We start from the raw sequence: 21,397 nt of genomic DNA, 5'->3' as shown, positions 1-21,397 counted from the left end.
CGACAGAAGTAGTGCACCGTTCGCCTACTACGAGTGAAACGTTCCGATGCGTACCAAGTAAGAAATCCGACACGCACTACGAAATCCCACCGAGGTTCGGAAAGCTTCATTTTCGACAGCCGCAGAGAGAATGTCACTCGCATCCATGCTCTGGTCCGGAGGCGAACATCCATGCAGTTCGCCTCCGGACCAGAGAGTTGCATCTCGTCTTTCCAAGACTTCCAAAATGAAAAGGAAAACCGCGTCTTCATCATTTCTGGCACGAGTGGCTGTAGGATTCCTGAATTGGCGGCACATCCGGTCGGAGACCGCGCCCCACCCCAGCCTGGGGTTCATCGTTCTTCGGGAGCAGCCACGTGCCGCTTTCAATTTCTTCGCGCAGCCACGCAGGTGCCCCGTGCACTCACCGGACGCAGAGTGAGGCGCTATCAAGCAAGGCGACGGCGCACAACCGGTGTCCCATTACGCCACTGCGGCCGTTTTTGCGCCCGCGGTCAGCAGGACCTTGGCGCCTCTAAAAGCGACAGCGACCCGTCCGTTGCTCACAGCAGCTGCAAACATGCGTTCACCTACGGTCATCCTCGGGTTCTTCCTGCTGCCCGCTGCTGCTGGCCGGGATCGGCGTTGGAGCCGCGGATCTGTGAGTACGGGGTCGCGTGGTGACGCTGACCGCCAATAGCTTGGCGGTTGTTAGGCGCGTTCGCCTTAGGTGTGCCGTTGCACGGGTAGTACAACGGTAGTGGGCAGGGCTTTCGTTTGAAGGGAGCTAGTTTTTAGCTTCTAAAGGGGTACTGCACATACGGAACTTGGCGCTGAACGATCGATACACAGTCGCTATACCATAACTACTCAGAATTAGGATTGCAGCACTCGCTTCAGTGAGCAACCACTTAGCTACCTAAGAAGAGTCCCGTCTGGATACATAGCCCTAACTACTTGGTCACAAAACGAGGAAGAGTGCTAAGTAGCAGTCTGGCTACGATGCATTTAGCATTCACTTGAAATGAGCAGGCTCCCAGGTTTCTCAGAGTATTCCACGTGTTCTACCTGCGACACGCGAAATGAAAGGGTTGATCCTACATCTACTCTTGTACGACACTTGCTTAGCACTCGAGTTGCAAAAAAGAGCTCCCGCTTGAAGTCGTTACTGTCTCAGCGCCTGCAGGCGCTCGCGACTCGGTAAACGCAAGAGTGAAGGGTTGGCTGCGCGGTGAACTTTATGAACTAACTGGCAGTCACCTTAGCAACTGACTACATGCTGCTTCGTCGCGTCGTCGCGTTCTTGTCACTTGCATAGATTTGTCTCACAGAATACTAGTTTAAATGAGTTGTTTGCTCTGTGCCCAATGATCAGCAATATCGGCCGCAAGGAATTCAGAGTGACACAGAGGCAAGGAAACTTGAGTTAGATTAGGAATTGCATTGATGGGGCCAAAAAAAAAAAAAAAAAAGCCAGCACATCTAATAACTAGGCATTTCTGTTCTTGCGTTAACTTTTGCAGGAGTAATTCGAGATTGATGGGACAGGACTTAGTGCTGCCATGCACATAATATAGGATCACGATGATGGAGATGATGATGGTGAAATTTTAGCAGCAAAGCTAGCAACTTTAGGTTTACAGGGCTCTCAAAGCAGTTGATATGGAGGAAAACAATCGGCTTGCGTTAAACTGGCGACATAACTTGTAGGGCCACAGACCGAATCCCCTATCCGGACCAAACGTTGCAGAAAAGCTCTGTACAGTTTTGACACGTTTGGCAAAAATGTCTCCTCGTTAGCCTGACATTTTTTAAATTTATTGCCATGTGATTAATTAGTTGTGGCTGCCCAAGGATTGGCAAACTTATGCAAATTGCCCTGAACAAGCCACCGGACGTAGCAGCGATCAGATGACTGACTTGACTGGGATATATTTATAAGATAGGAAGTCGGTCGGTTGAGAGGGAGTGAGGAAGCAGAGAAGGACGAGACAGATAAATTAAGGGTAAAGGAACAGAAGCCATATTGTAGGTATTACAACGTCAGGCCAACTCGGGGAGAGATCAACATAAAAGAGCATTACTTCGCTGCATTTCAGATGACAAATTGTCCTGATTACTTATCTTACAAATTGTCCTTATACATGCCGATCTTATGTCGAGCAGGTTATGCCGACTACCTAACTGTGCATCTAACTGTGCCGAGCAAACTTGAATGTGTTAGCGCTGCGCCCGCACAGTAGTGGAAGAAATTGCAGTGGTTTTATCCTTTCTGAAACACTCCACCAACCGCCTGACGCCGACAAGCTCTCTTTTCTGCATTACGTAAAAGGCTTCCGGGTAGCACGCATACGAGTGGAGACCGAAATAAAGAAGGCAAAAAGAAAAAAGAAAAGTAGGGGGAGTCGGATATTTCCCGCCTGCCCGAAGCAAACGCACAGAAAAGACGTTTCGATCAACATATCAAGTACTGTCTTTGCGGGAGAAAGCCAGGGATCAAACTACTAAATTTGACTTGAAGTCGTGCTAACCAGAGTGAACGCGCTGGTTAGCACGGCTTCAAGTCAAACGAGGCACATAGCACTATACGTGCTTGTATTCTTTTGTGCCTTCCCATGTCTTTGTTCCCTGTCCGCGCTGTAACTCGTTCGTTTCACGATGAACAACCTATAAGCCTCCATCGCCACTCTCTTTGGCTAGATATCTACTTCGGCGAGCAACGTTGACATCGTAGCGGGAAATCATATTCCGACATCCTTCTAGCAATTCGTGACGTTCTTTATGATGAATCGCAAATGGGAGAAAGCGTTTTGTAGGTTTTACAGGTCACTCGGCAAACCAATCTGAAATCAATCTGAAGCCTCAGGCACACGCATGGACCGTAAAGGTCCATGCGTGTATCCATCTTTTGAGTGTATTGCGGTGTTGCTCCTTGTGCTGTTTGTCACAAGTTTTATGGCGTGCGTTTTAAATTGTTAGTGGACTACATTATGCTGATAGAACTACAATGCGGCGCAGGAGAAGACAGAAGTAAAGCTAGCTGATCCGCGAGTATTCTTTACTGGCAAGCACAACGCTCCAATTTCGGTAACAGAACGAGGTGGTAGTACTAAAGGCACGCCGGGCGGTGCTGAGGGCGCCAGAAAATGAGACGGAATGATAATATTAGGGCTTGTGCAGAAGAACAGCGAGCGCTACACAAATTTCTCGTAGCACTACGTCTCACTCACACCTCACTACTATAGTTCATCCTGACACCATTAACAAGTTAAACCATAATGACAGATTAAATTACTGAAATTGCAAGCAGGTAAGTGCCGCTGTGAGCTAATGTTTGGAATGCCAGAAAAAAAATCACGCAACAGCGAAGTGAAAATGGCAAAACTAGCTTAAAGTTCGCCCACCCAGCTTCATATTGTCACTTTGTAGTGAAGGTGAAGAACACAGTTGCGAAAATTGTGAATCACGAAAGTAATTCTTTATTGGGCGAACCTGTGTCCCCCTCCACCCCGGAAAGAAAAACAAGAAAGTAACAGGCAAACACAACGATAGCGGAGAGATCAGTCGGCGATCGTCGAAAATCTGATCAGCGGGTGAAGCGCTTCGGCTTTTATACATGACTCGTCGAAGATCCCAGCGTAATCGCTGGTGCCCGCGTGCCTTCCAGAAAGTACTACACAATTCGCGTCGCGCACACAATCAGGTTGCAAAAGGTTCTGCGACAACAGACAACTGATAGAACCATCGATAACATTCGAGAAACTTCCAATACACGCAGGCGCGTCCTAGGCCGAGCGATAACGTGTAACATTTGTTACCCTGTGAAAAACCGTCACTGGAGAAAAAGAAACAAGTAAACGTGCCAATATTTTGGTGGCTTCTGCTCAGGGCTTCTTTATGGTTTACGAATAAAAGAAAGTACGTCGTGTTAGAATATTAAAGAGGGTGTCAATCATGCAGCTTTTGTGGACATTTTTAAAACCACACCAAAAAGAATACAGATACGCAACAATGTTCCGAAATCTGTGACGTGGCAATGACGCGTTCACTTGCACGGTTTGGAAGTGAAATTGAAAACTGGTGTTTGGTCTTTTAGGTTGTCCACAGATAATCGATACTCTTTCATCGGAGAAGTTGAGATAATTAAAGAATGGGAATCTAACATTTTAGAAGCCTGTAAAAGTCATATTCTTCGCAATACTTTAAGGGTGTAAAATTCAGTGCATGTGGCCTATATGGCTTCCGTGAGCGTTCATATTCCATCGCATACTATGCCGATGACATTGAAAATGACTTGCAAGGTGAGTCATGGTCCTTATCACTGAGCAAGAAATAATTATTTCCCTACAGATACAGGCATGGAGTTCCTGGACTGACATGCACCACCTCGCCGACCACCTGTCCCGTCTGCCCGGACGAACCGGTGCTGTCCGACCTGTGCGAGTACAGATTTGGTAAGCATGCCGCCGCTAGAAGTCGCCTCCACGTTCTCTGGGTGTTGGACACGCTTAAGTATCAACGCTATATAGACAGAATACCATGTCTCATAATCTACTGGTCTGCTGGCCTGCGAGCCCGTATTCTAGATTCATCACCTTTCGGGGAAACTTATCCCATCTTTCATTGGTCACGGTGGTATCTGGCTCTTGAGCGACGTCACGTTTGAGTGTGAAAACGTTCAGCACTGAATACATGGGAATACTGTTGATGCCCTCGACAACTGTGCAGCGTGACCACAACCCTGATTGGAGCTGTGCAATTCATTACGTCACATTCGCTTCCGCTGGCTCAGCCAAACAAGGCGCACCGGAAATGATATCCACGGAAGAGATCGATCCGGAATACGGTATATTAAGGCTAGCCCAGGTACCTTGTGGGAGTCTCTTTTCACTCTTTTACTGAACATTTTGTGAGGCAGCTGTTCTCTTCTGTTCTGTTATACATGGACTGCCGGTAAGAAATCTTTCATTATGGAATCTCACAGAGAGAGAGAAAGATGACGAGCCCAGTGATGACGATATGTATAGTTGAAGTGCAGGAATGAATTCTGGTGTTTTACGCGCCAAAACCTTGATTATAAGGAATGCCGTAGTGGGGGACTCCGGAATAATTTTGACCACCTGGGGATCTTTAACGTGCCCCCAATGCACGGGACACGGGTGTTCTTGCGTTTCGCCCTCCATCGAAATGCGGCCGCCGCGGCAGGGATTCGATCCCGCAACCTCCTGCTTAGCAGCGCAACACCATATAGTTGAAGTTCAAGACAGTGTTGAATGGTACACACAATGATTGAAGGCAATCATATTCAAATTGAACATAATGGGAGTCAAATTCAACAACTGCGAAATGTTGAAGCATTTTGTCGCTGGAGATAAGAAGAATCACCACGCCATCCAAGCTGTCCTTATCTCATGATTTGTGTGTGTAGCTGTGAGGAATATCAGTGCACACGGACTGCCGCTCTGGCGGTGAAAAATGTGGACAATCATTGTCATGCCAGTAGTGTTTTCCTCGAGGAGTATTTATATTTCGTTTTTATTTTAGAATTCCATGTGTGCAAGAAGATGTTGACGCCTGCCAGAGGCGCCGGCTAATCCATTTCTGGGACGCGAAAAAATAAATAGAGAGACAGAGAGAGAGAGAGAGAGAGAGAGAGAATTTCGGTTAAAGGCAGAATGGTGTGCAAAATAAAGTGAAAGAGGAGTTCACGGCGACAGAAAAGAAAACTTCGCAAGATGCATTAAGATTAGTTATGGCATGTTTGCTGCATTGAAAAACGATGGTTGTGGTCAATGAAAAAAAATCAGCAGATTAATTAACAAAGACTCATATCCAGAGAATGTATTTTACAGAGGTTTGGATACGCCAGCAGCACTGCTAAACGCGATGTATTGAAATGATGACGAAAAGCACGGCTCACTGTCTATGGCACGGATATTAGTTCTTTTTTTTATTATTCACTAGAAGCAATGCAGTTGAAGCTTTATAATCGCCATTCCTAAAGCAGTCTGCACTGCTATAGTTTTCTGCATCTTATTGCTCCTGATAAAAGATTTGGGTGCACTAGAATTCACCTCTCAGATAGAAGTGAAACAGCGAGTAAACTAGGCCAGGGGGTAAATGCTCTTTTCCTTTTCTTTTGTTTTTCTTGCTTTCTTGTCTTGGTGTTTGTTAACACCGTTGCTTTATCGAAAGGTGGGGAGGGTGAGTGGAGAGCGCTCTTGATAAAGATACTATTTATTTTTTATAAAACCTCAGCGGTACCAAGTGAACTGAAAATGTATGCGATATCTGCATTGATTTAGGTGATACACCGGCTGGCTAACCGTGGAAAGCGGAGAGGAAGCTTAATTAGTGGTTGTTTTAAAGGATACATTGTTGGCGTATCCTTCGCGGGAGCATATTTCGTCGAATAATCACCACGTCGTTGCTACCAAGTGTGACAGTGTCACACAGAAAAATATACCTGTAAAGTCTTCGGTTACTTGATCTAAGACACCGCTTTCGGTGGGAAGCTGCCAAAAAAGTTGAAATTTCCAGGGTTTGTGTATCAGAAACTGTCTTTTCGATCAGCGAGCCATGTGAGCTGGTCGTTTCACTGTTGAATAGCCTTGTTTGTTGTTATTTATTCTTCCTTTAAAAGGATGAATCGTGTTCCTTTTGTTTCACCGAACATAACCAATTATTTTGTTCATTTTCCTTTCATTCCAGTCGCTCGTGTCAGCGCGTTGACTCCATTCCACAAAGGTAAGTAAAGCTCAGTACACTTCCTTGCATGTTCGCCATTATATGCAGGAACGTAAGTGAATAGGAAGCTAGCATAACTCTGATTGCCGAAAAGTGCACGATTAGTACGGACATAAAATCATTCTTAGACTCACAACTTAAGCTCTGTACAGAAAACTAAGCAAGAGAAAACTGTACAGATGAGAATCAGTGCAGGCAATAAAACCAAAAGCAAGGAAGCGGACCGAATCGCTTCTGTACACACTGTGGTGGACACTTCGCTTGATTTCCAGCCCCTTTTGTACGAGCCTCCATACCCCAAATAACATTTGTCGAACAAAATTGACACAGTGAAACGAATGCAGAGCAGTGTTCAGAAAGCGTCCGTGAAAATTAATCTGCTAGGACCCTAGCACTTAAGTGACGCGAACATAGATATAGACAAGAAAGGTGCGCTAATTCTCTTGAAAGTTAGTACACCATTCTTTCCGCCTCTTTATGCCGGCGTCACGTGTAGGCGTTCTGGTCCTAGTATCAGTATCATATGAATTAGCTCAAAAGTATTTACTCATGAACGTCAATTACTTTCGTAAAATGGCTCACAAATGACATGGTGAATCGATGATAAGGTACGATATAACAATTTATAAAGCCTAACAAAATTTAGTATAGCCTCTCTTATGGCACAATTGGCCATGGGGAGCATGGGTTGTTGTGCATGTACCGGTCGGACAGGTTGTTTGTCAAGTGACAAGTTCTCTTTGACGCCATGCGTAAGGATTGTTTTTCTACTAATTTCAAGAACTTGAACGTGAAGTCTCACTGCTTACGTCGGATAGAAAATATGTTGTGCCTCGCTTGCACGCAAACTATGGCAAGAGGACTCGTGCTTTCTACGTGCCGGCTACTTTTATTAATATCAAGGATAATTAGATCACAGGATCATTTAAACAAATAAAGTCATTCTAAAGGCCATGGGTTATATGTGATGCCTAGATTTGTTAAACTTTTCCTTAAGGATTTTGGAAGCATGTATACAATGACGGAGCACTTTCAGAACACGGCTATATACTATGTACCTTTTTCGGATTTCGTTATTTATCAGAACCGGTTTGTGGTAACCTGATTGCGAAATTATCTTTGCTTCTAATGTTTTTCTTTTTGATCTACCTTATAAAGATAGTATGTGCATGCCTATTCAGTATCACAGTAACCAATCTTTTTTTTTTACGTTCCAATACTATTTTATTTCTTAAAAATTTTTAGGGTTTTATTAATGCTATGTGCACACGTAGTCAGCAGGCAGTCCTACCTGCCGACTGCCCAGCCTCACACACAAGCAATGTTGCTTATGAGGGCTGTACATGTAACTGTGACGTGAACGGATGTGATAGAGATTATTATTTTTTATTATTTCTTTTGTTGCGCTAGGCGCAGAGGGATGGTAACGTACCAGGATCGCTCAACAACAGCTGCGTACAATGACTTTTGTTTTATATCGAACTGCCGATTGACGACTGCTACAAACAGCCCTAATGCACGTCTAGTTGTACACGCCTGCAATAAGGAGACATGGCTATTTCAGAGAAAAAAAAACGTGAGCTCCCCTATGTCGGCATGTTTGAAATTAACTAAGCGACTGTAGAGAATAGTTGAGCTTAGCTCGCTTGACACGAACTAACTCTTGGCTTGGCTGACCTTGTTTCTTTTTTTTTTCTTCCTCGCACACAGTCGGGGAGCGGTCTCTGTGCGGACGACTGACGGTGAGGTCCGTCCTGGTTGGACCCGAGGATGTGGTCTCTAGGACGCCCGTGGTGGCCCTCAAGGAAGGATGCACATGTGCAGCAGCCCTTTCTCGTATGACTGCCATCCTATTTGTCTGGCGATTTTTTCTTTGTTTCTGGATGCATTTTTGAAGGAGGCGGTGCCCTGCAAAAATACGGAATGTGTGAGGAGAGTGACTGACTGACTGACTGGCTGACTGACTGACTGTCTGATTGATCGATTGTGATATTGGAAATGTCGGCAACAAATTTGTCGCGACCACGTCAAATTCTTGTATGAATGAAAGTATGGCGTGATGTGAAGTGAAAGCTACAAGCTATTAGGCAGTTCGCTACGACACGCAAGGCCAGTCATTTTCATAAAATAAGCGGCATAAATGATTAAAAATAGGCAGTATTTTCCGCGACGTCCGTGCCTGTTATGACCCTTTTATTTAAGAGTTGGTCCAGTCGGTACGTATTCATGATTGAAAAAAAAAAAGAGCACAAGAAGAAAACACAGACACGGGGGCAGAGAGAACGACAACACAAACACTGCAATAAGTGATTTAAAAAAATAAATTATGGGAGTTTAAGCCCCTACCCCCTCTGAGGACTGGGGTAGGAGCCTGTCCGGTTTCTGAATATAATAAAGTTTTACTACTACTACTACTATGGGGTTTTACGTGCCAAAACCACAATCTCATTATGAGGTACGCCGTAGTGGGGGACTCCGGAAAATTTGGACCACATGGGGTTCTTTAACGTGCACCTAAATCTAAGTACACGGGTGTTTTCGCATTTCGCCCCCATCGAAATTCGGCCGCCGTGGCCGGGATTCGATCCCGCGACCTCGTGGTTAGCAGCCCAACACCATAGCCACTAAGCAACCCCGACTGAATGAAGTTTATTGGATCTACAGGGGATAATCACACAGAAAGGCAGTATCATATCGGTGGGCGCACTGCGCATAGTCCGAGGTGTATAGAAAAGATAATTGCTGAAAAGAAACAGAAAGCATAATACATAACAGCCGGCATAATATCACTTGGACTGCATGACAAAATGTATTGCTTCATGCGCGAGTGCAACAGACGTCTGGCTGATGCAAACGCCATCACGAATAGCAATTTGCGATAATACCGTAGAGCCCACGTGGTGCCATAAGGAGGTTAAGGCTGGCGGACGTCACCCCTAAATTTCCTGCTGCCACCTGTGACAACAAGCTGAGCATCTTCAGTACAAGGACGTTTACACCTTGCGCAAAGGTTTACGAAAAAAGCTTGATGGTGTCAGGTATGCGGCATCGATGTGTCGTGTACTGTGAATCACAAGAGACGAACTGACTGGGCCATGAAAGCTTTTGTCATGAGCGCAGGGATGGTGGGGCAATGAATAGGTGCAGGTGTTGGTAGGTGGCGATAAGTGTTTTATAAAGGGTTGTAGTGCCAAGTCGCTGTTCAGTAACCTTCACATAGAAAGCGTTCCTACAACCGGAGCGGAAACGGTGAAACAAGAATTATCTGCGCGTGCTAAGAGATGCGCGCAAGCCTTCATTAAACTCCTTGAAAAAGGCTTGTGGGGCCAGATTTTGTGGGTATTTTTATTTACTTTTTATGTATTACCCATCCCCTTAAGTGGTTTATCCCGGCGGTAGCACGAGGGAGCAGCTATGATCATGCGAGCCAATGACGAAGGGATAGAAGAATGAAAAAGAAAATGAATCCTTACAAAATACGACCCCTGTATATAAAATGGACAAAGAAATGCGTTCACTTTGGTGGATTGTTTGTCTTTACAGTAGATATAAAATAAATAAGAAGAGTTCCCGATCAAGTGGCGCCTTATTTGACCTTGCACACTGCTGTTTAAACGTAGCCACGAGACGTGCGTGTTTCCTGCCTGTAATTACAGGAGCATTCCAGGAAAGGCTCAGGAAATAAATAAATAACGTTGCTGTTTGCATATGCAACTAATCATTGCGGAGTCTGTATTTACAAGCGGGGTTTGGTCAAACAAAATGAGAGCGGAGGATGACTTCAATCTGTGCATTCGCTTCTGCTTGAACGGCACTTCATCTGAAAGCAGTCATTTGTCGCGCGTTCCTCTCCGCCTGAACGTTAGTGAGCGTAGCAAAAAGGAGCGTCGAAAAAGAGAAATGAACAAAACAGAAGCAGAAACAAAATTACGCCAGTTCTTCGTTCATATGTGATGTTACTGAAAGAAAAAGAAAAGCTGAAGACAGGCATTGTGGTCCCTCTCGTGCTTGCCTTGCTAAGCGATCATTCATGTTCAATGCTACCGAACTGCCTTGCTCAAATCAGAAAGCCGCAGTCATCGCACAGTGTGCTGCTTTATTAACAGAAAGACGGCAAACAACCGAAGGCAGCATGCACAAACTGATTGATGCACCGTGAGGCAGGCCGAACGTTATTATTTGACCAGGCGACAAAGAGAGCCCACCGTGGAGAAGATATGGGCTGCTGATGAGTACACATAAATGAAAGTGATGAAGTCAGCGCTCACAACATTTCATGGTACCCACAAGCACATTTTGGCCGTTATTTGTTGCTGCAACATTATTAGCAGTTCGTCTTTTCCTCGTGAAACACAAACTTCACTCGGCGTATGTAAAAGTTTGACGCAGAATGTTTGGCTCATTTCAAAGGAACGCTCCTAGTGATATTGAACAGTGCTGTGTAGCCTTTAATATACCTCCACTGCTCCAACGTTCTCGACAGTGAGGCCAACTTTCATTTTCAATGATCCACTGTTTGTGACGCACGCACATAGTCGCAGTGGCTTCATCCACGCAAGCTTGGGGCGTGTTCCATTTGCTTTCGGGCCCACCACGGCACAACTCCGTTCAAAAGAAAACCGTAATTATTTGGACTGTGCTCGCAACGAACGATCCTGGTTCAGCGAGAACAGTACGGAAAGAAATACAGATGGCGTTCTGCACACGAGGCAGTGGCCAGACGTACTGTACAACAGACGTTTCTGTCTTTCGTTCTGCGTCCCCATCTTCCATGCTGTGCTCGCATTACCATGAAATAAATACACGCCCGAGCTTGTACCCCTGAACATGGCTTGTAAGCCTTCTGCTTTCCAAGATGATCGTTAACAATATGATTTAATTTGATTAACTTGATAATATCGAATATGTTGGCAGCTCTCGTCGTCGACTTTGGCGCATTTGATTCTCTAATGGATGTGCTGAAATGACATGAAGAAGTCACCCAGTAAGAACACACGCATTACACACAGTGACGAGCACTTAGCGTCAGCGCGTTTGAGCGTGGTCGGGCACCATATCGGCCACGACTACATATTTCGTACGATGTGCACGTAGGCGTTGAGACGACGAAACGAATCAGTCGAATGAAGCACTGGAACATGCAAAGTAAGAATCAGTTGGGAATGCAGGGGCAGTTACACAATACATGCAGAAATGGTGTGCAAATACAGGGTATACGTACTGAAATATACATACAGTAAAACACCGTTAAAACGAAGTCATCGGGACTAAAAATTAAGCTCGTTATAAGCGGTATTCCAATTAAAGCAGAGAGGCTATACAAAATCTGCAGTAGTGAAAGGAGTGAACTCCAACATGCTCGAACAGCGCAGTACGTTGAAATAGAGCTGTGTTCAACATGTTCGACCTAACAACGAGATTCTGATGACGCCCATCCGCAGTTTCCTCAGCTGTGTGTTATGATTGCGAGATGCAGGCACAACCCTGAGCATCTGCACCCACGTGGATGAAGTGGCCTTCGCAGAACTCCTTGCTTGTTCAGAGTAACACAAACAGATGCAAAACGTCGCCGTGTATAGTGCATCGAGCTGTGTCGTGCGGATTCTTCACTTCGAACTTTGTACTAAGGATAGTTTTAGCACCACGCCCCTTCGAATATTTCGCTATAGAATGCATTAACCGCATAGCAGTGAGAACGTCGTAGAACTTCGAATAAAGCGACATTTCGAACAGGGCGATTTTGTTAGAACGAGGCCAGGTTTGCTGTATAAGTGAATAAAGGAACAATCAAATGGATAAATATCTGAAAATACATACAGAAAATGGGAAAAATAAAATGGGTATCAAAAATCAGAAACAATCACACCGTATAATGCGATGCCCTTCAAGCACCCGTCACGCTTCTCTCGCAGCTTCTACGCACCAGTTCTACGTGCTGGTCAAGGAGGTCCCGAGCGTCGTTGCCACCAAGCTGACGCAAGTGGTCCTGGACGCCAACGTGACCGTGCTGCCTTACACGTTCCAGGAGGCGCATGTGCTCCACGACCAGCTGAGCAAATGCAACACGGCGGACAGGCGAAGCGACTACGGCTACGGCGGAGGTAGTGCGTACACCTCCTCCTCGTATATGGTCAAGACGATCAAGTACTACTACCCCGCACCCTCGTACGGTAAGCCTGCCCACTCAGGTCAGGCCTCTCCCAGGGTAGACCGAGGGTCGTTGCTAGGAGAGGCGGAGTGGAGGCTGTCCCTTGCGAAAATAAATGAACGCTGTCGGAAAATTTCCTCTAAACAGCTTCTGGGGTCTATGCTTACGTCCCTATAGCTATTTTATTCCTTATCGCTACAGAAGCTGTATAAACCTTAAGACACCAATCTGATAAAGAGCTAGGATATTAGTCCGCGGACCTTATTTAGGAAGTTTGAGTGAACATAGATATATACAGACGGCTTAAGCATGTGTAAATGTTTTAGGACAAAAGGAATTTTCGTAAATGTTCCTGCTCCCTTGTTTTCAAAATACAGCGTGTTACGCGTACTTTTACACCAATAGGACTTTTTAAGTATGTGTGCATTGTAAAGATGACGGGTTCTTTGAAATGTTTCAAACACGCGAGAAAAGATCACCCGAGGAGGCAGGCGGATGTAACGGCCACTTTTTCATCTTTCCTTAACGCGTGCTCACAGTGACCCAGATCTAGTTCCGATATCCGAGAAATTATAGTGGCATTGGGCGTCGCCCAATATGCCGACGCCCAATGCCTCGCCATATGGGGCGACGTCAAATGCCACTGTATTGTCGCGTACACTGCTGCTTTCTATATGGATAGCTATCACAGATTCATCTATGTTGGAACTATGGTGGAATCAGCTAGGTACCAAGCTCGAATGCTACATGTGCCTGTTCTTTCTTTCAGGTTGAGATAAATGTCGAATGTTGGGCTGCTTCCCATTGGTTCAAGAAGTGTTTAGGCAAAAAGTCAATGCTGTTGCTGACCTGGGCGCATACAGAGGCTCTGCGAGGTATTGTACGCGTAGCATTGCCGTGACACATGCGAGTATACAGTTCGAAATAGATCACTCTTCAATTACGTGAACCTAAATAAGTTGGCGGCTTTCGTTGGCACCGGTTCCTCCTCGTCGCAAAAAAAAAAAAACAAGCACACGTAAATAAAAAAAAAAGCCTGAAAACCTTGCACGCACCCATGTACAGCGTACAGAGTGTGATGAACCCATGTCTCCTTCTCGCGCGCCACAGTAGGATGAGAAACGCCCAGCGAATTTGGCCGACGAACGCATCCCGTGGCTTCTATCGTCAGTAGTTAAAGCATCGGGCGTTCGTGCTGGGGCATGGCTGCGCTAGAACGTAGTGGCTGAGGGAATCGCGAACGAAAATTTCTCGCAGCAATCGTGCACCTTTGTCAGCGCCGCCGAGTGCTGCACTAATCCACAGTAGCAGCGCCGGCGCAACCACCGTTGAACGCACGACCACTCATAACTATTGGACATTCTATTCATACCAAGCTTCATCTCGATTAGCTGAGTGCCGCGAAAACTTCAAACGATTCTACAGCGCCCGGCAGACACCTAGAACTTCGTAAATTTTTCGATACATTTCTTCTAGAGCACACTTCATTCGTATCCTGTTTGATCTGGATACGATCCAAAGAAAATTACCAAAATCTGATAATTTATAAGAACATGCATAATTACCCAACATGCTTGTAAGTTTTGCGAAACACCGCCTTTGACATTCCAAACATCACCGCGTCTTTCCTTCCTCTCTCGCTCTCTCCCAGCTTTCTAGTTTTCTTTCCCTTCTCCCAGCGTAGGGTAGCCAATCAGACACATTCCTCCTCTCTCCTAGTATTAACTCACTAACTTTGATACGTTTATCAATAAATTTTCGTCGTCCTTTAGAACGGACGTTTTGGAGCGGCATTCTGCACTGCATCTAATTGCAATAATGGCCTTGTTGTAAACAAGAAGCTGGGTACGCCCATGTCAGTCGCATACTTTTGCTTCGGCCCCAAACTCGACGGGTAACACACTTCTTTTTTCACCTTCAAAATTTCAGCAGTTCTATCCCTCGCGCGAAGTGCTAAATTTCGCCTTAGAATTGCGCAGTGCCTTTCCGTTATTGTTGCAGCGGTTGTCTACTGGCCAACAGTATCCGAAATGCAAGTTCATGTCGTTGACCAATATATGTAATGACCGTCACATATTCACAAAAGGAGAGTTATTCCTTTGCCTACATTTTGTTTGTTTCAGACTACGCCATGGCAAGTTACGCGGCACCAAGTTATGCTGCTCCAAGTTACGCCGCCCCATCATATGCTGCTCCCTCATATAGTGCGCCCGCCCCCAGCTACAGTGCCCCTGCCTACTCCGCTCCCATGTACAGCGCACCAGCGCCGGCCTACAGTGCACCTGCATATGCTGCCCCCAGTTACAGCGCTCCAGCCTACTCGGCCCCCAGCTACAGTGCCGCTGCCTATGCCGCTCCAGCGTATAGCGCACCAGCTTACAGCGCTCCCTCGTATTCAGCGCCTAGCTACAGCGCCCCCATGTACGCGGCTCCCAGTTACAGCGCACCGGCGCCTAGCTACAGTGCCCCTGCATACGCTGCTCCCAGCTATAGTGCACCAGCAGCTAGCTACAGCGCTCCTGCTTACTCTGCTCCCAGCTACAGTGCCCCTGCATACGCCGCTCCCAGCTACAGTGCACCAGCAGCTAGCTACAGCGCTCCTGCGTACTCTGCCCCCGGCTACAGTGCTCCCGCTTACTCTGCACCTAGCTACAGTGCTGGTGCATACGCTGCTGCCAGTTACAGCGCACCAGCTCCTAGCTACAGTGCCCCTGCCTACTCTGCTCCCAGTTACAGTGTCCCTGCTTACTCTGTTGTGAGTTACTCCGCCCCTAGCTACAGTGCCCCGGCGTACTCCGCTCCCGCTTACTCTATGCCTAGTTACAGTGCCCCTGCTTACTCCGCTGCCAGTTACAGCGCACCAGCTTCTAGCTACAGCGCTCCCGCATACTCCGCTCCAGCTTACAGTGCTCCAGCACCTAGCTACAGTGCTCCTTCTTATTCTGCCCCTAGCTACAGCGCTCCCGCATACTCTGCTCCATCTTACAGTGCTCCAGCACCTAGCTACAGTGCTCCCGCTTACTCTGCACCTAGTTACAGTGCCCCTGCATACTCCGCCGCCAGTTACAGCGCACCAGCCCCTAGCTATAGTGCCCCTGCATACTCTGCTGCCAGTTACAGTGCTCCGGCAGCTAGCTACAGTGCCCCTGCATACTCCGCTCCCGCTTACAGTGCACCAGCTCCCAGTTACAGCGCACCAGCCGCTAGCTACAGTGCTCCAGCACCTAGCTATAGTGCCCCTGCATACTCCGCTCCCGCTTACAGTGCACCAGCTCCCAGTTACAGCGCACCAGCCGCTAGCTACAGTGCTCCAGCACCTAGCTATAGTGCACCTGCATACTCCGCTCCCGCTTACAGTGCACCAGCTCCTAGTTACAGTGCCGCTGCATACGCCGCTCCCAGTTACAGCGCACCAGCCGCTAGCTACAGTGCTCCTGCATACTCCGCTCCCGCTTACAGCGCTCCAGCCCCTAGCTACAGTGCCCCTGCATACTCTGCTCCCGCTTACAGCGCTCCAGCACCTAGCTATAGTGCCCCTGCATACTCTGCTGCCAGTTACAGTGCTCCGGCAGCTAGTTACAGTGCCCCTGCATACTCCGCTCCCGCTTACAGTGCACCAGCTCCTAGTTACAGTGCAGCTGCGTACGCCGCTCCCAGTTACAGTGCACCAGCCGCTAGCTACAGTGCTCCAGCACCTAGCTACAGTGCCCCAGCATACTCCGCTCCCACTTACAGTGCCGCTGCATACGCCGCTCCCAGTTACAGTGCACCAGCCGCTAGCTACAGTGCTCCAGCACCTAGCTACAGTGCCCCAGCATACTCCGCTCCCGCTTACAGTGCACCAGCTCCTAGTTACAGTGCCGCTGCATACGCCGCTCCCAGTTACAGTGCCCCAGCCGCTAGCTACAGTGCTCCAGCACCTAGCTACAGTGCCCCTGCATACGCAGCTCCCGCTTACAGCGCTCCAGCTCCTAGTTATAGTGCCCCTGCATACTCCGCCCCCAGTTACAGCGCACCAGCCCCTAGCTACAGCGCACCTGCCCCTAGCTACAGTGCCCCTGCATACTCCGCTCCCAGCTACAGCGCCCCATCTTACGCAGCACCTAGCTATAGTGCAGCCACTTATGCCCCTGCTAGTTACAGCGCTGTCTCTTACGCACCAGCCGCTCCTAGCTACAGTGCCGCGACTTACGCCCCCGCAAGCTACAGCGCCCCGTCCTACGCTCCCCCCGCCTACAGTGCTGCCTCGTATGCCCCGGCAAGTTACAGTGCACCGGCCTACAGCGCACCAGCCTACAGTGCGCCGGCCAGCGCCGACAGCTACGGAGGTGCTGAGGACAGCTACAGCGGGTACGGTCTCACTTATATTCCCGCTCACGGCTATGGCGGCTCTCGCTACCAAATTAAGCGCCAAGACCATTCTTCGTACATTTCCAGTGCCAGCAGCTACCCAGCGTCTTCGGTCAGCTACACGTACGTCACGTACATGCCTCCCATGTACTCCGGTGTCAAGGGCTACGAAGGTGAGGCACCCGCTCCGTACTGAGTCCGGCCCTGCAAGAGCCCAGCGATCCCAGAGCGCGCTGCTGTTCGCACGGACCAATGAACTAGTAAAGGAAACGAACTTTTTCAAGTGCAGTGCACCTCTGTTTACATGTCTTCCTGCTGGTAACGCGGCCGCGCAGAATGTGCGGCATTGCGGTACCCCAATACGCAGACATGCATACAACAAAGCAATAGGCAGAATGCACGGACTTTGATGGGACACAGTCCGTGCCCCATGAAGCAAGCTTCTCGGCGTCATAGCAGCGAACAGCAGTAAGCTGAGGACTGTGACAAAAGAAGTAAACAAATCATCGGTTGTTTGCAAGACACAGAGGCTCGGATATTTACTATCGTCATTCTATTGTTTCAAATCAAAAAAAGTTAAGCGCACTGTTGTAATTTATGTCGCTTTGCCTAATGGGTGGATGTAAAAGAAAGCAACAATTTCAAACAATGGCTCGGCCGCAACACCACAAAATGTTGAAGAGTTGCTTTCTTTTACTATATCTGCCCGGAACGCCGAGAAGTTTGCTTCATGGGATTCTCACGCGCAAATCCGCATATGCGACTTCACGTACCTTCACCTAAAGTAAGATGAAAATATACGCCATCAAAATTGTTCCAAACATGAACATGCACAGCTCGCACTTTACAAGAGAAGATCTGTAATACAGCAACTGTTGGAGACCAGGCCACAGAAGCACTTCCCGGAAGCAGTTGCACAGTTTCTGTTCTCGTTGCCAGAATAGCTTATTGAAGTAGAAAAGTGTGTTGCCACTGGCTGCCTGGATTTTCTTTAATTGCACCTTTCCGGCTCATTTACATCTAGAAAACATACATATACCTTGCAGAGATTGTGTAAGTTTCGTCATTAGAAAAATAGCTCAACATTGCTTAGTGTTCATCTGAAGCTTCACAGATACAAGCATTTTTAGTCTGAGGCTGTCAGCGTCTCATTTAGGACATGTATGGGTCCATTTTTAAACGCTTCGTGACCGAGATACTAGGAGATAGGAACAAAAGGCAATGAGCTTTCTATTTTAATAGAACATAAGTGGAATAGTGGTACTCAATCTATAAAGTACTGTAGCGGTAGCTGGTAAACAAAACAATGACCCTCCCCGCACCTCCAGCAAAATATGGAGAGCAAACATAAATGCAATTTATTTGTGAAATTTGCACTGAAACTAGCTGTGTCAGCGGAAGTGGTTTCGTCGCATACGTCTTCAATGGCGAAATGGATTAAGAGAAATGCCACAAGCTGCTTCCTTATTCTGATGCGAAGGTCTGTCTGTTTATTTCTATCTAGTTAATGTAGCTGTTATTTAAAGCGGGTGTAAGCCATTGAATTCGTTGGTTGCCTGTTTAAATTTTCTAAATTACAGGAAGGACGTGCTTGCTGAACAATGTCTCACAGTCGGACTCGAAAGATTCGCCTCAGAGAAGTCTGAATGGAGGAAATATGGTCGCTCTATGAGAAACGATGTCTTAAAAGTAACTTTCTCAAGCAGAATGCTTCATTCATTTACAGCATGCATAGCAGAGAAGAATGCTTAACAATTGCGACCGTCCTATCCGAAAGCGAGCAATAGAGGAAACCCAGTGTGGAATAATAAATTGTCTTACACAGAAAAGGGGTAAAAAAGATTATACACTGTGCGTGCGTCTTGTACATGCAGCACAGGAAAGAAAGCCTCCAGGAAACGAGAAGGTTTACATGCTCATGTCCAGAAAGTTTAGACATTCACCCTTCGGCCATCTAATGAACTTCACCGCAATGCACCAACGTAACTCAATGGGCATGATTTCAAAATTAAATTATATTTCAAAATACCGACCGAATTTAAACAACATTCAGTTACCAACGTTGAGAACGTACTGGCTTCTAATAGCATACGCATTTACGCAACTTAGTCGTAACTTTCATGTAGCGTTATAGCAGCGTATTGGTCAGTATTAAAACACTGCTATAACTCAGCAAGGAAGTTACGACAAAGTTCTCTAAATGTGTATGTTGTTAGAAGGGACTGCCTTCTCGACGTTGCTAACTGAAAGTTGTTGTAAATTGGCTAATCTTTTGAAATATCATCTTTTTTTCGAGATCTTGTCAATTGGGCTGCGCTGGTGAATTGTGGTGAAGTTTGACAGATGTCCGAAGGGACAATTAACAAATTACTCGGGTATGCATGCACAGCAGCTTCCGCATAGACATTGTGTTCAAAAAGACATCAGCGCTGCACAATGGAGCAAGAAACGGCTGTCTTGTTTTGCCTCATGTAGTCGGCGGTCAAGCAGTCGCGATAGTTGTGACGTGCCTTGGGTTATTAGATTTTCGAAACCAACGAGAGATCAGGAGAATCTGAAGTTTTAAGCAGTCATGATCAGAATTTGCCGAAAATAGCACCTTCGAACCAAAATTAAAATTTTCTTTTGTCGTACAAGCGACTGCCACCGGAAATAATAATCTTTAATGCCTGCCGCACTATTGCTATGGCCGTCAGAGCCTCTCTTGGTGTAGTCTTAGGCACGCAAAAAAGGAAGTCTTGAGCACCTATTAGTGTTGACTGCAATACCTGTATCGTCAACCCAAGTAACGAGTACGCCATGATAAGTTCCACTTGCAATGTTTAGTTCTCAACTTCCTTCCCTGAGCTCTTTGTCAAAGGCAGCACTCTTTTCATCACGTATGGCAGTTGCAGTTGCCCGGTCTTCGCAGGTGACACCACAAATAAAATGTTAATATTTACCTGCCTTTCGCTAATCGAGTTGATCACCCAACCACTTGTCTCGCCACAGGCAAGCAAAAAAAGGGTTCCAGGTACGGTGGCTACGCGGCCACTATCCGCTACGATCCCACGTACGAGCCAAACCCCGGCTATAAAGCCCCGGGCTGGTACGTGCCTCACGTCAAGCAGTACCTGGCCCGCAAGCGTCGCGAGGCCAAGCAGCCCAGTACTGTCGAGTACGAAGTCCCTGCTGACTACACTAGGAAGACGCCGTTCCTTTTCGGCCGCCCTTACTCAGGAAACCCTTATCGCAGCAGATTCCCGCTCCTGTCTAAACCTCGTCTTACCTACAACGGATACGGAGCCTACGACAGCGACAAGAAGATGAGCTTCGGCCTAGCGGGACGTGCTTACTTCACGGGCGCCGATCGCGCAATTTATCGAAGCTTCGGCGGCTACGGAAGCTTGCCCCCCTTGTACGAGGAGCACAGAGACCACTTTCCTTAAGTTCACCGCGATGATGAATATCGAAGCTGCGAGTGAACGTTGCATAATAAACCGCAGTCACCTGTGTTCCGGTGTGTTCAATAACGCGTCTTTTCTTCTCCGTTTTATTCACCGTTCCCAAAAAAGCGCTTCGCGGCTGGGGATTGTCCTGATGAAGTATTTGTGAACAGCGCGAAGTGTGCTTGCGTGAGTGAGTGAGTGAGTGAGTGAGTGAGTGAGTGAGTGAGTGAGTGAGTGAGTGAGTGAGTGAGTGAGTGAGTGAGGCGAGTGAGTGAGTGAGTGATTGATTGATTGATTGAGTGAGTGAGGTGAGTGAGATGAGTGAGGCGAGTGAGTGAGTGATTGAGTGAGTGAGATGAGTGAGGCGAGTGAGTGAGGGGAGTGAAATGAGGTGGTGAGTGAATTGAGTGAGTGAGTGAGTGAGTGAGCTAGTGAGCGTGTGTGTGTGCGTGTTTGTGTGTGTGTGTGTGCACGTGCCACTTTAACAACGCGTGAGCGCGAGTTGCTTACAGGCGCCCAGTAACGCAGACCCGTAATATCATCAGAATTTTATCGAAGCCTAATAACTTTCAATTAATGCAATAGTTTTTTTTTCGTACCTTATAAAAAGTGCGGCTGGTTGGCGTGGTGGTTTTCACTTAGATTATGCACACATAGTCAAGAACATTCTAAATCTTTTCAGAAAACACTGTTGCACAAAACATCCGCACTTGAAATAAAAGCACAGGACCTGCCGTGCATTCTA

General features: G+C 47.1%; 1 protein-coding gene and 1 long non-coding RNA gene across 11 annotated transcripts; one reads left to right on the top strand and one right to left on the bottom strand.

The window, feature by feature from the left end:
* Positions 1-558: 558 nt before the first annotated feature.
* LOC119440589 (adhesive plaque matrix protein-like) lies at positions 559-20,726 on the top strand. The gene is made up of 10 exons (XM_049661972.1): positions 559-640; positions 4,330-4,433; positions 6,691-6,726; positions 8,437-8,562; positions 12,639-12,896; positions 14,998-15,733; positions 15,836-16,159; positions 16,457-17,224; positions 17,312-17,397; positions 20,216-20,726. The coding sequence occupies exons 5-10, from the start codon at positions 12,854-12,856 to the stop codon at positions 20,650-20,652; spliced, it is 2,394 nt and encodes a 797-aa protein (XP_049517929.1). The 5' UTR covers positions 559-640; positions 4,330-4,433; positions 6,691-6,726; positions 8,437-8,562; positions 12,639-12,853; the 3' UTR covers positions 20,653-20,726.
* Positions 15,444-16,907, bottom strand: LOC125943233 (uncharacterized). Of its 10 annotated transcripts, none has more exons than XR_007465682.1 (6): positions 16,795-16,907; positions 16,570-16,671; positions 16,207-16,395; positions 15,874-16,020; positions 15,736-15,792; positions 15,529-15,624 (listed from the first exon to the last, which is right to left on the bottom strand). It is a non-coding gene; the product is annotated as an uncharacterized LOC125943233 (long non-coding RNA). The 10 variants fall into 10 exon arrangements; XR_007465683.1 differs by having other exon boundaries at positions 16,207-16,344; XR_007465680.1 differs by lacking the exon at positions 16,570-16,671 and adding an exon at positions 16,396-16,569 and having other exon boundaries at positions 16,207-16,344; positions 16,795-16,906.
* Positions 20,727-21,397: the final 671 nt, after the last annotated feature.

This window comes from Dermacentor silvarum, chromosome 2, assembly GCF_013339745.2.
Source record: "Dermacentor silvarum isolate Dsil-2018 chromosome 2, BIME_Dsil_1.4, whole genome shotgun sequence".
In the NCBI taxonomy this organism is placed as follows: Eukaryota; Metazoa; Arthropoda; class Arachnida; order Ixodida; family Ixodidae; genus Dermacentor; species Dermacentor silvarum.
The sequence above is the reverse complement of the archived record's forward strand: the minus strand, read 5'-3'. Positions and strand labels throughout refer to the sequence as shown.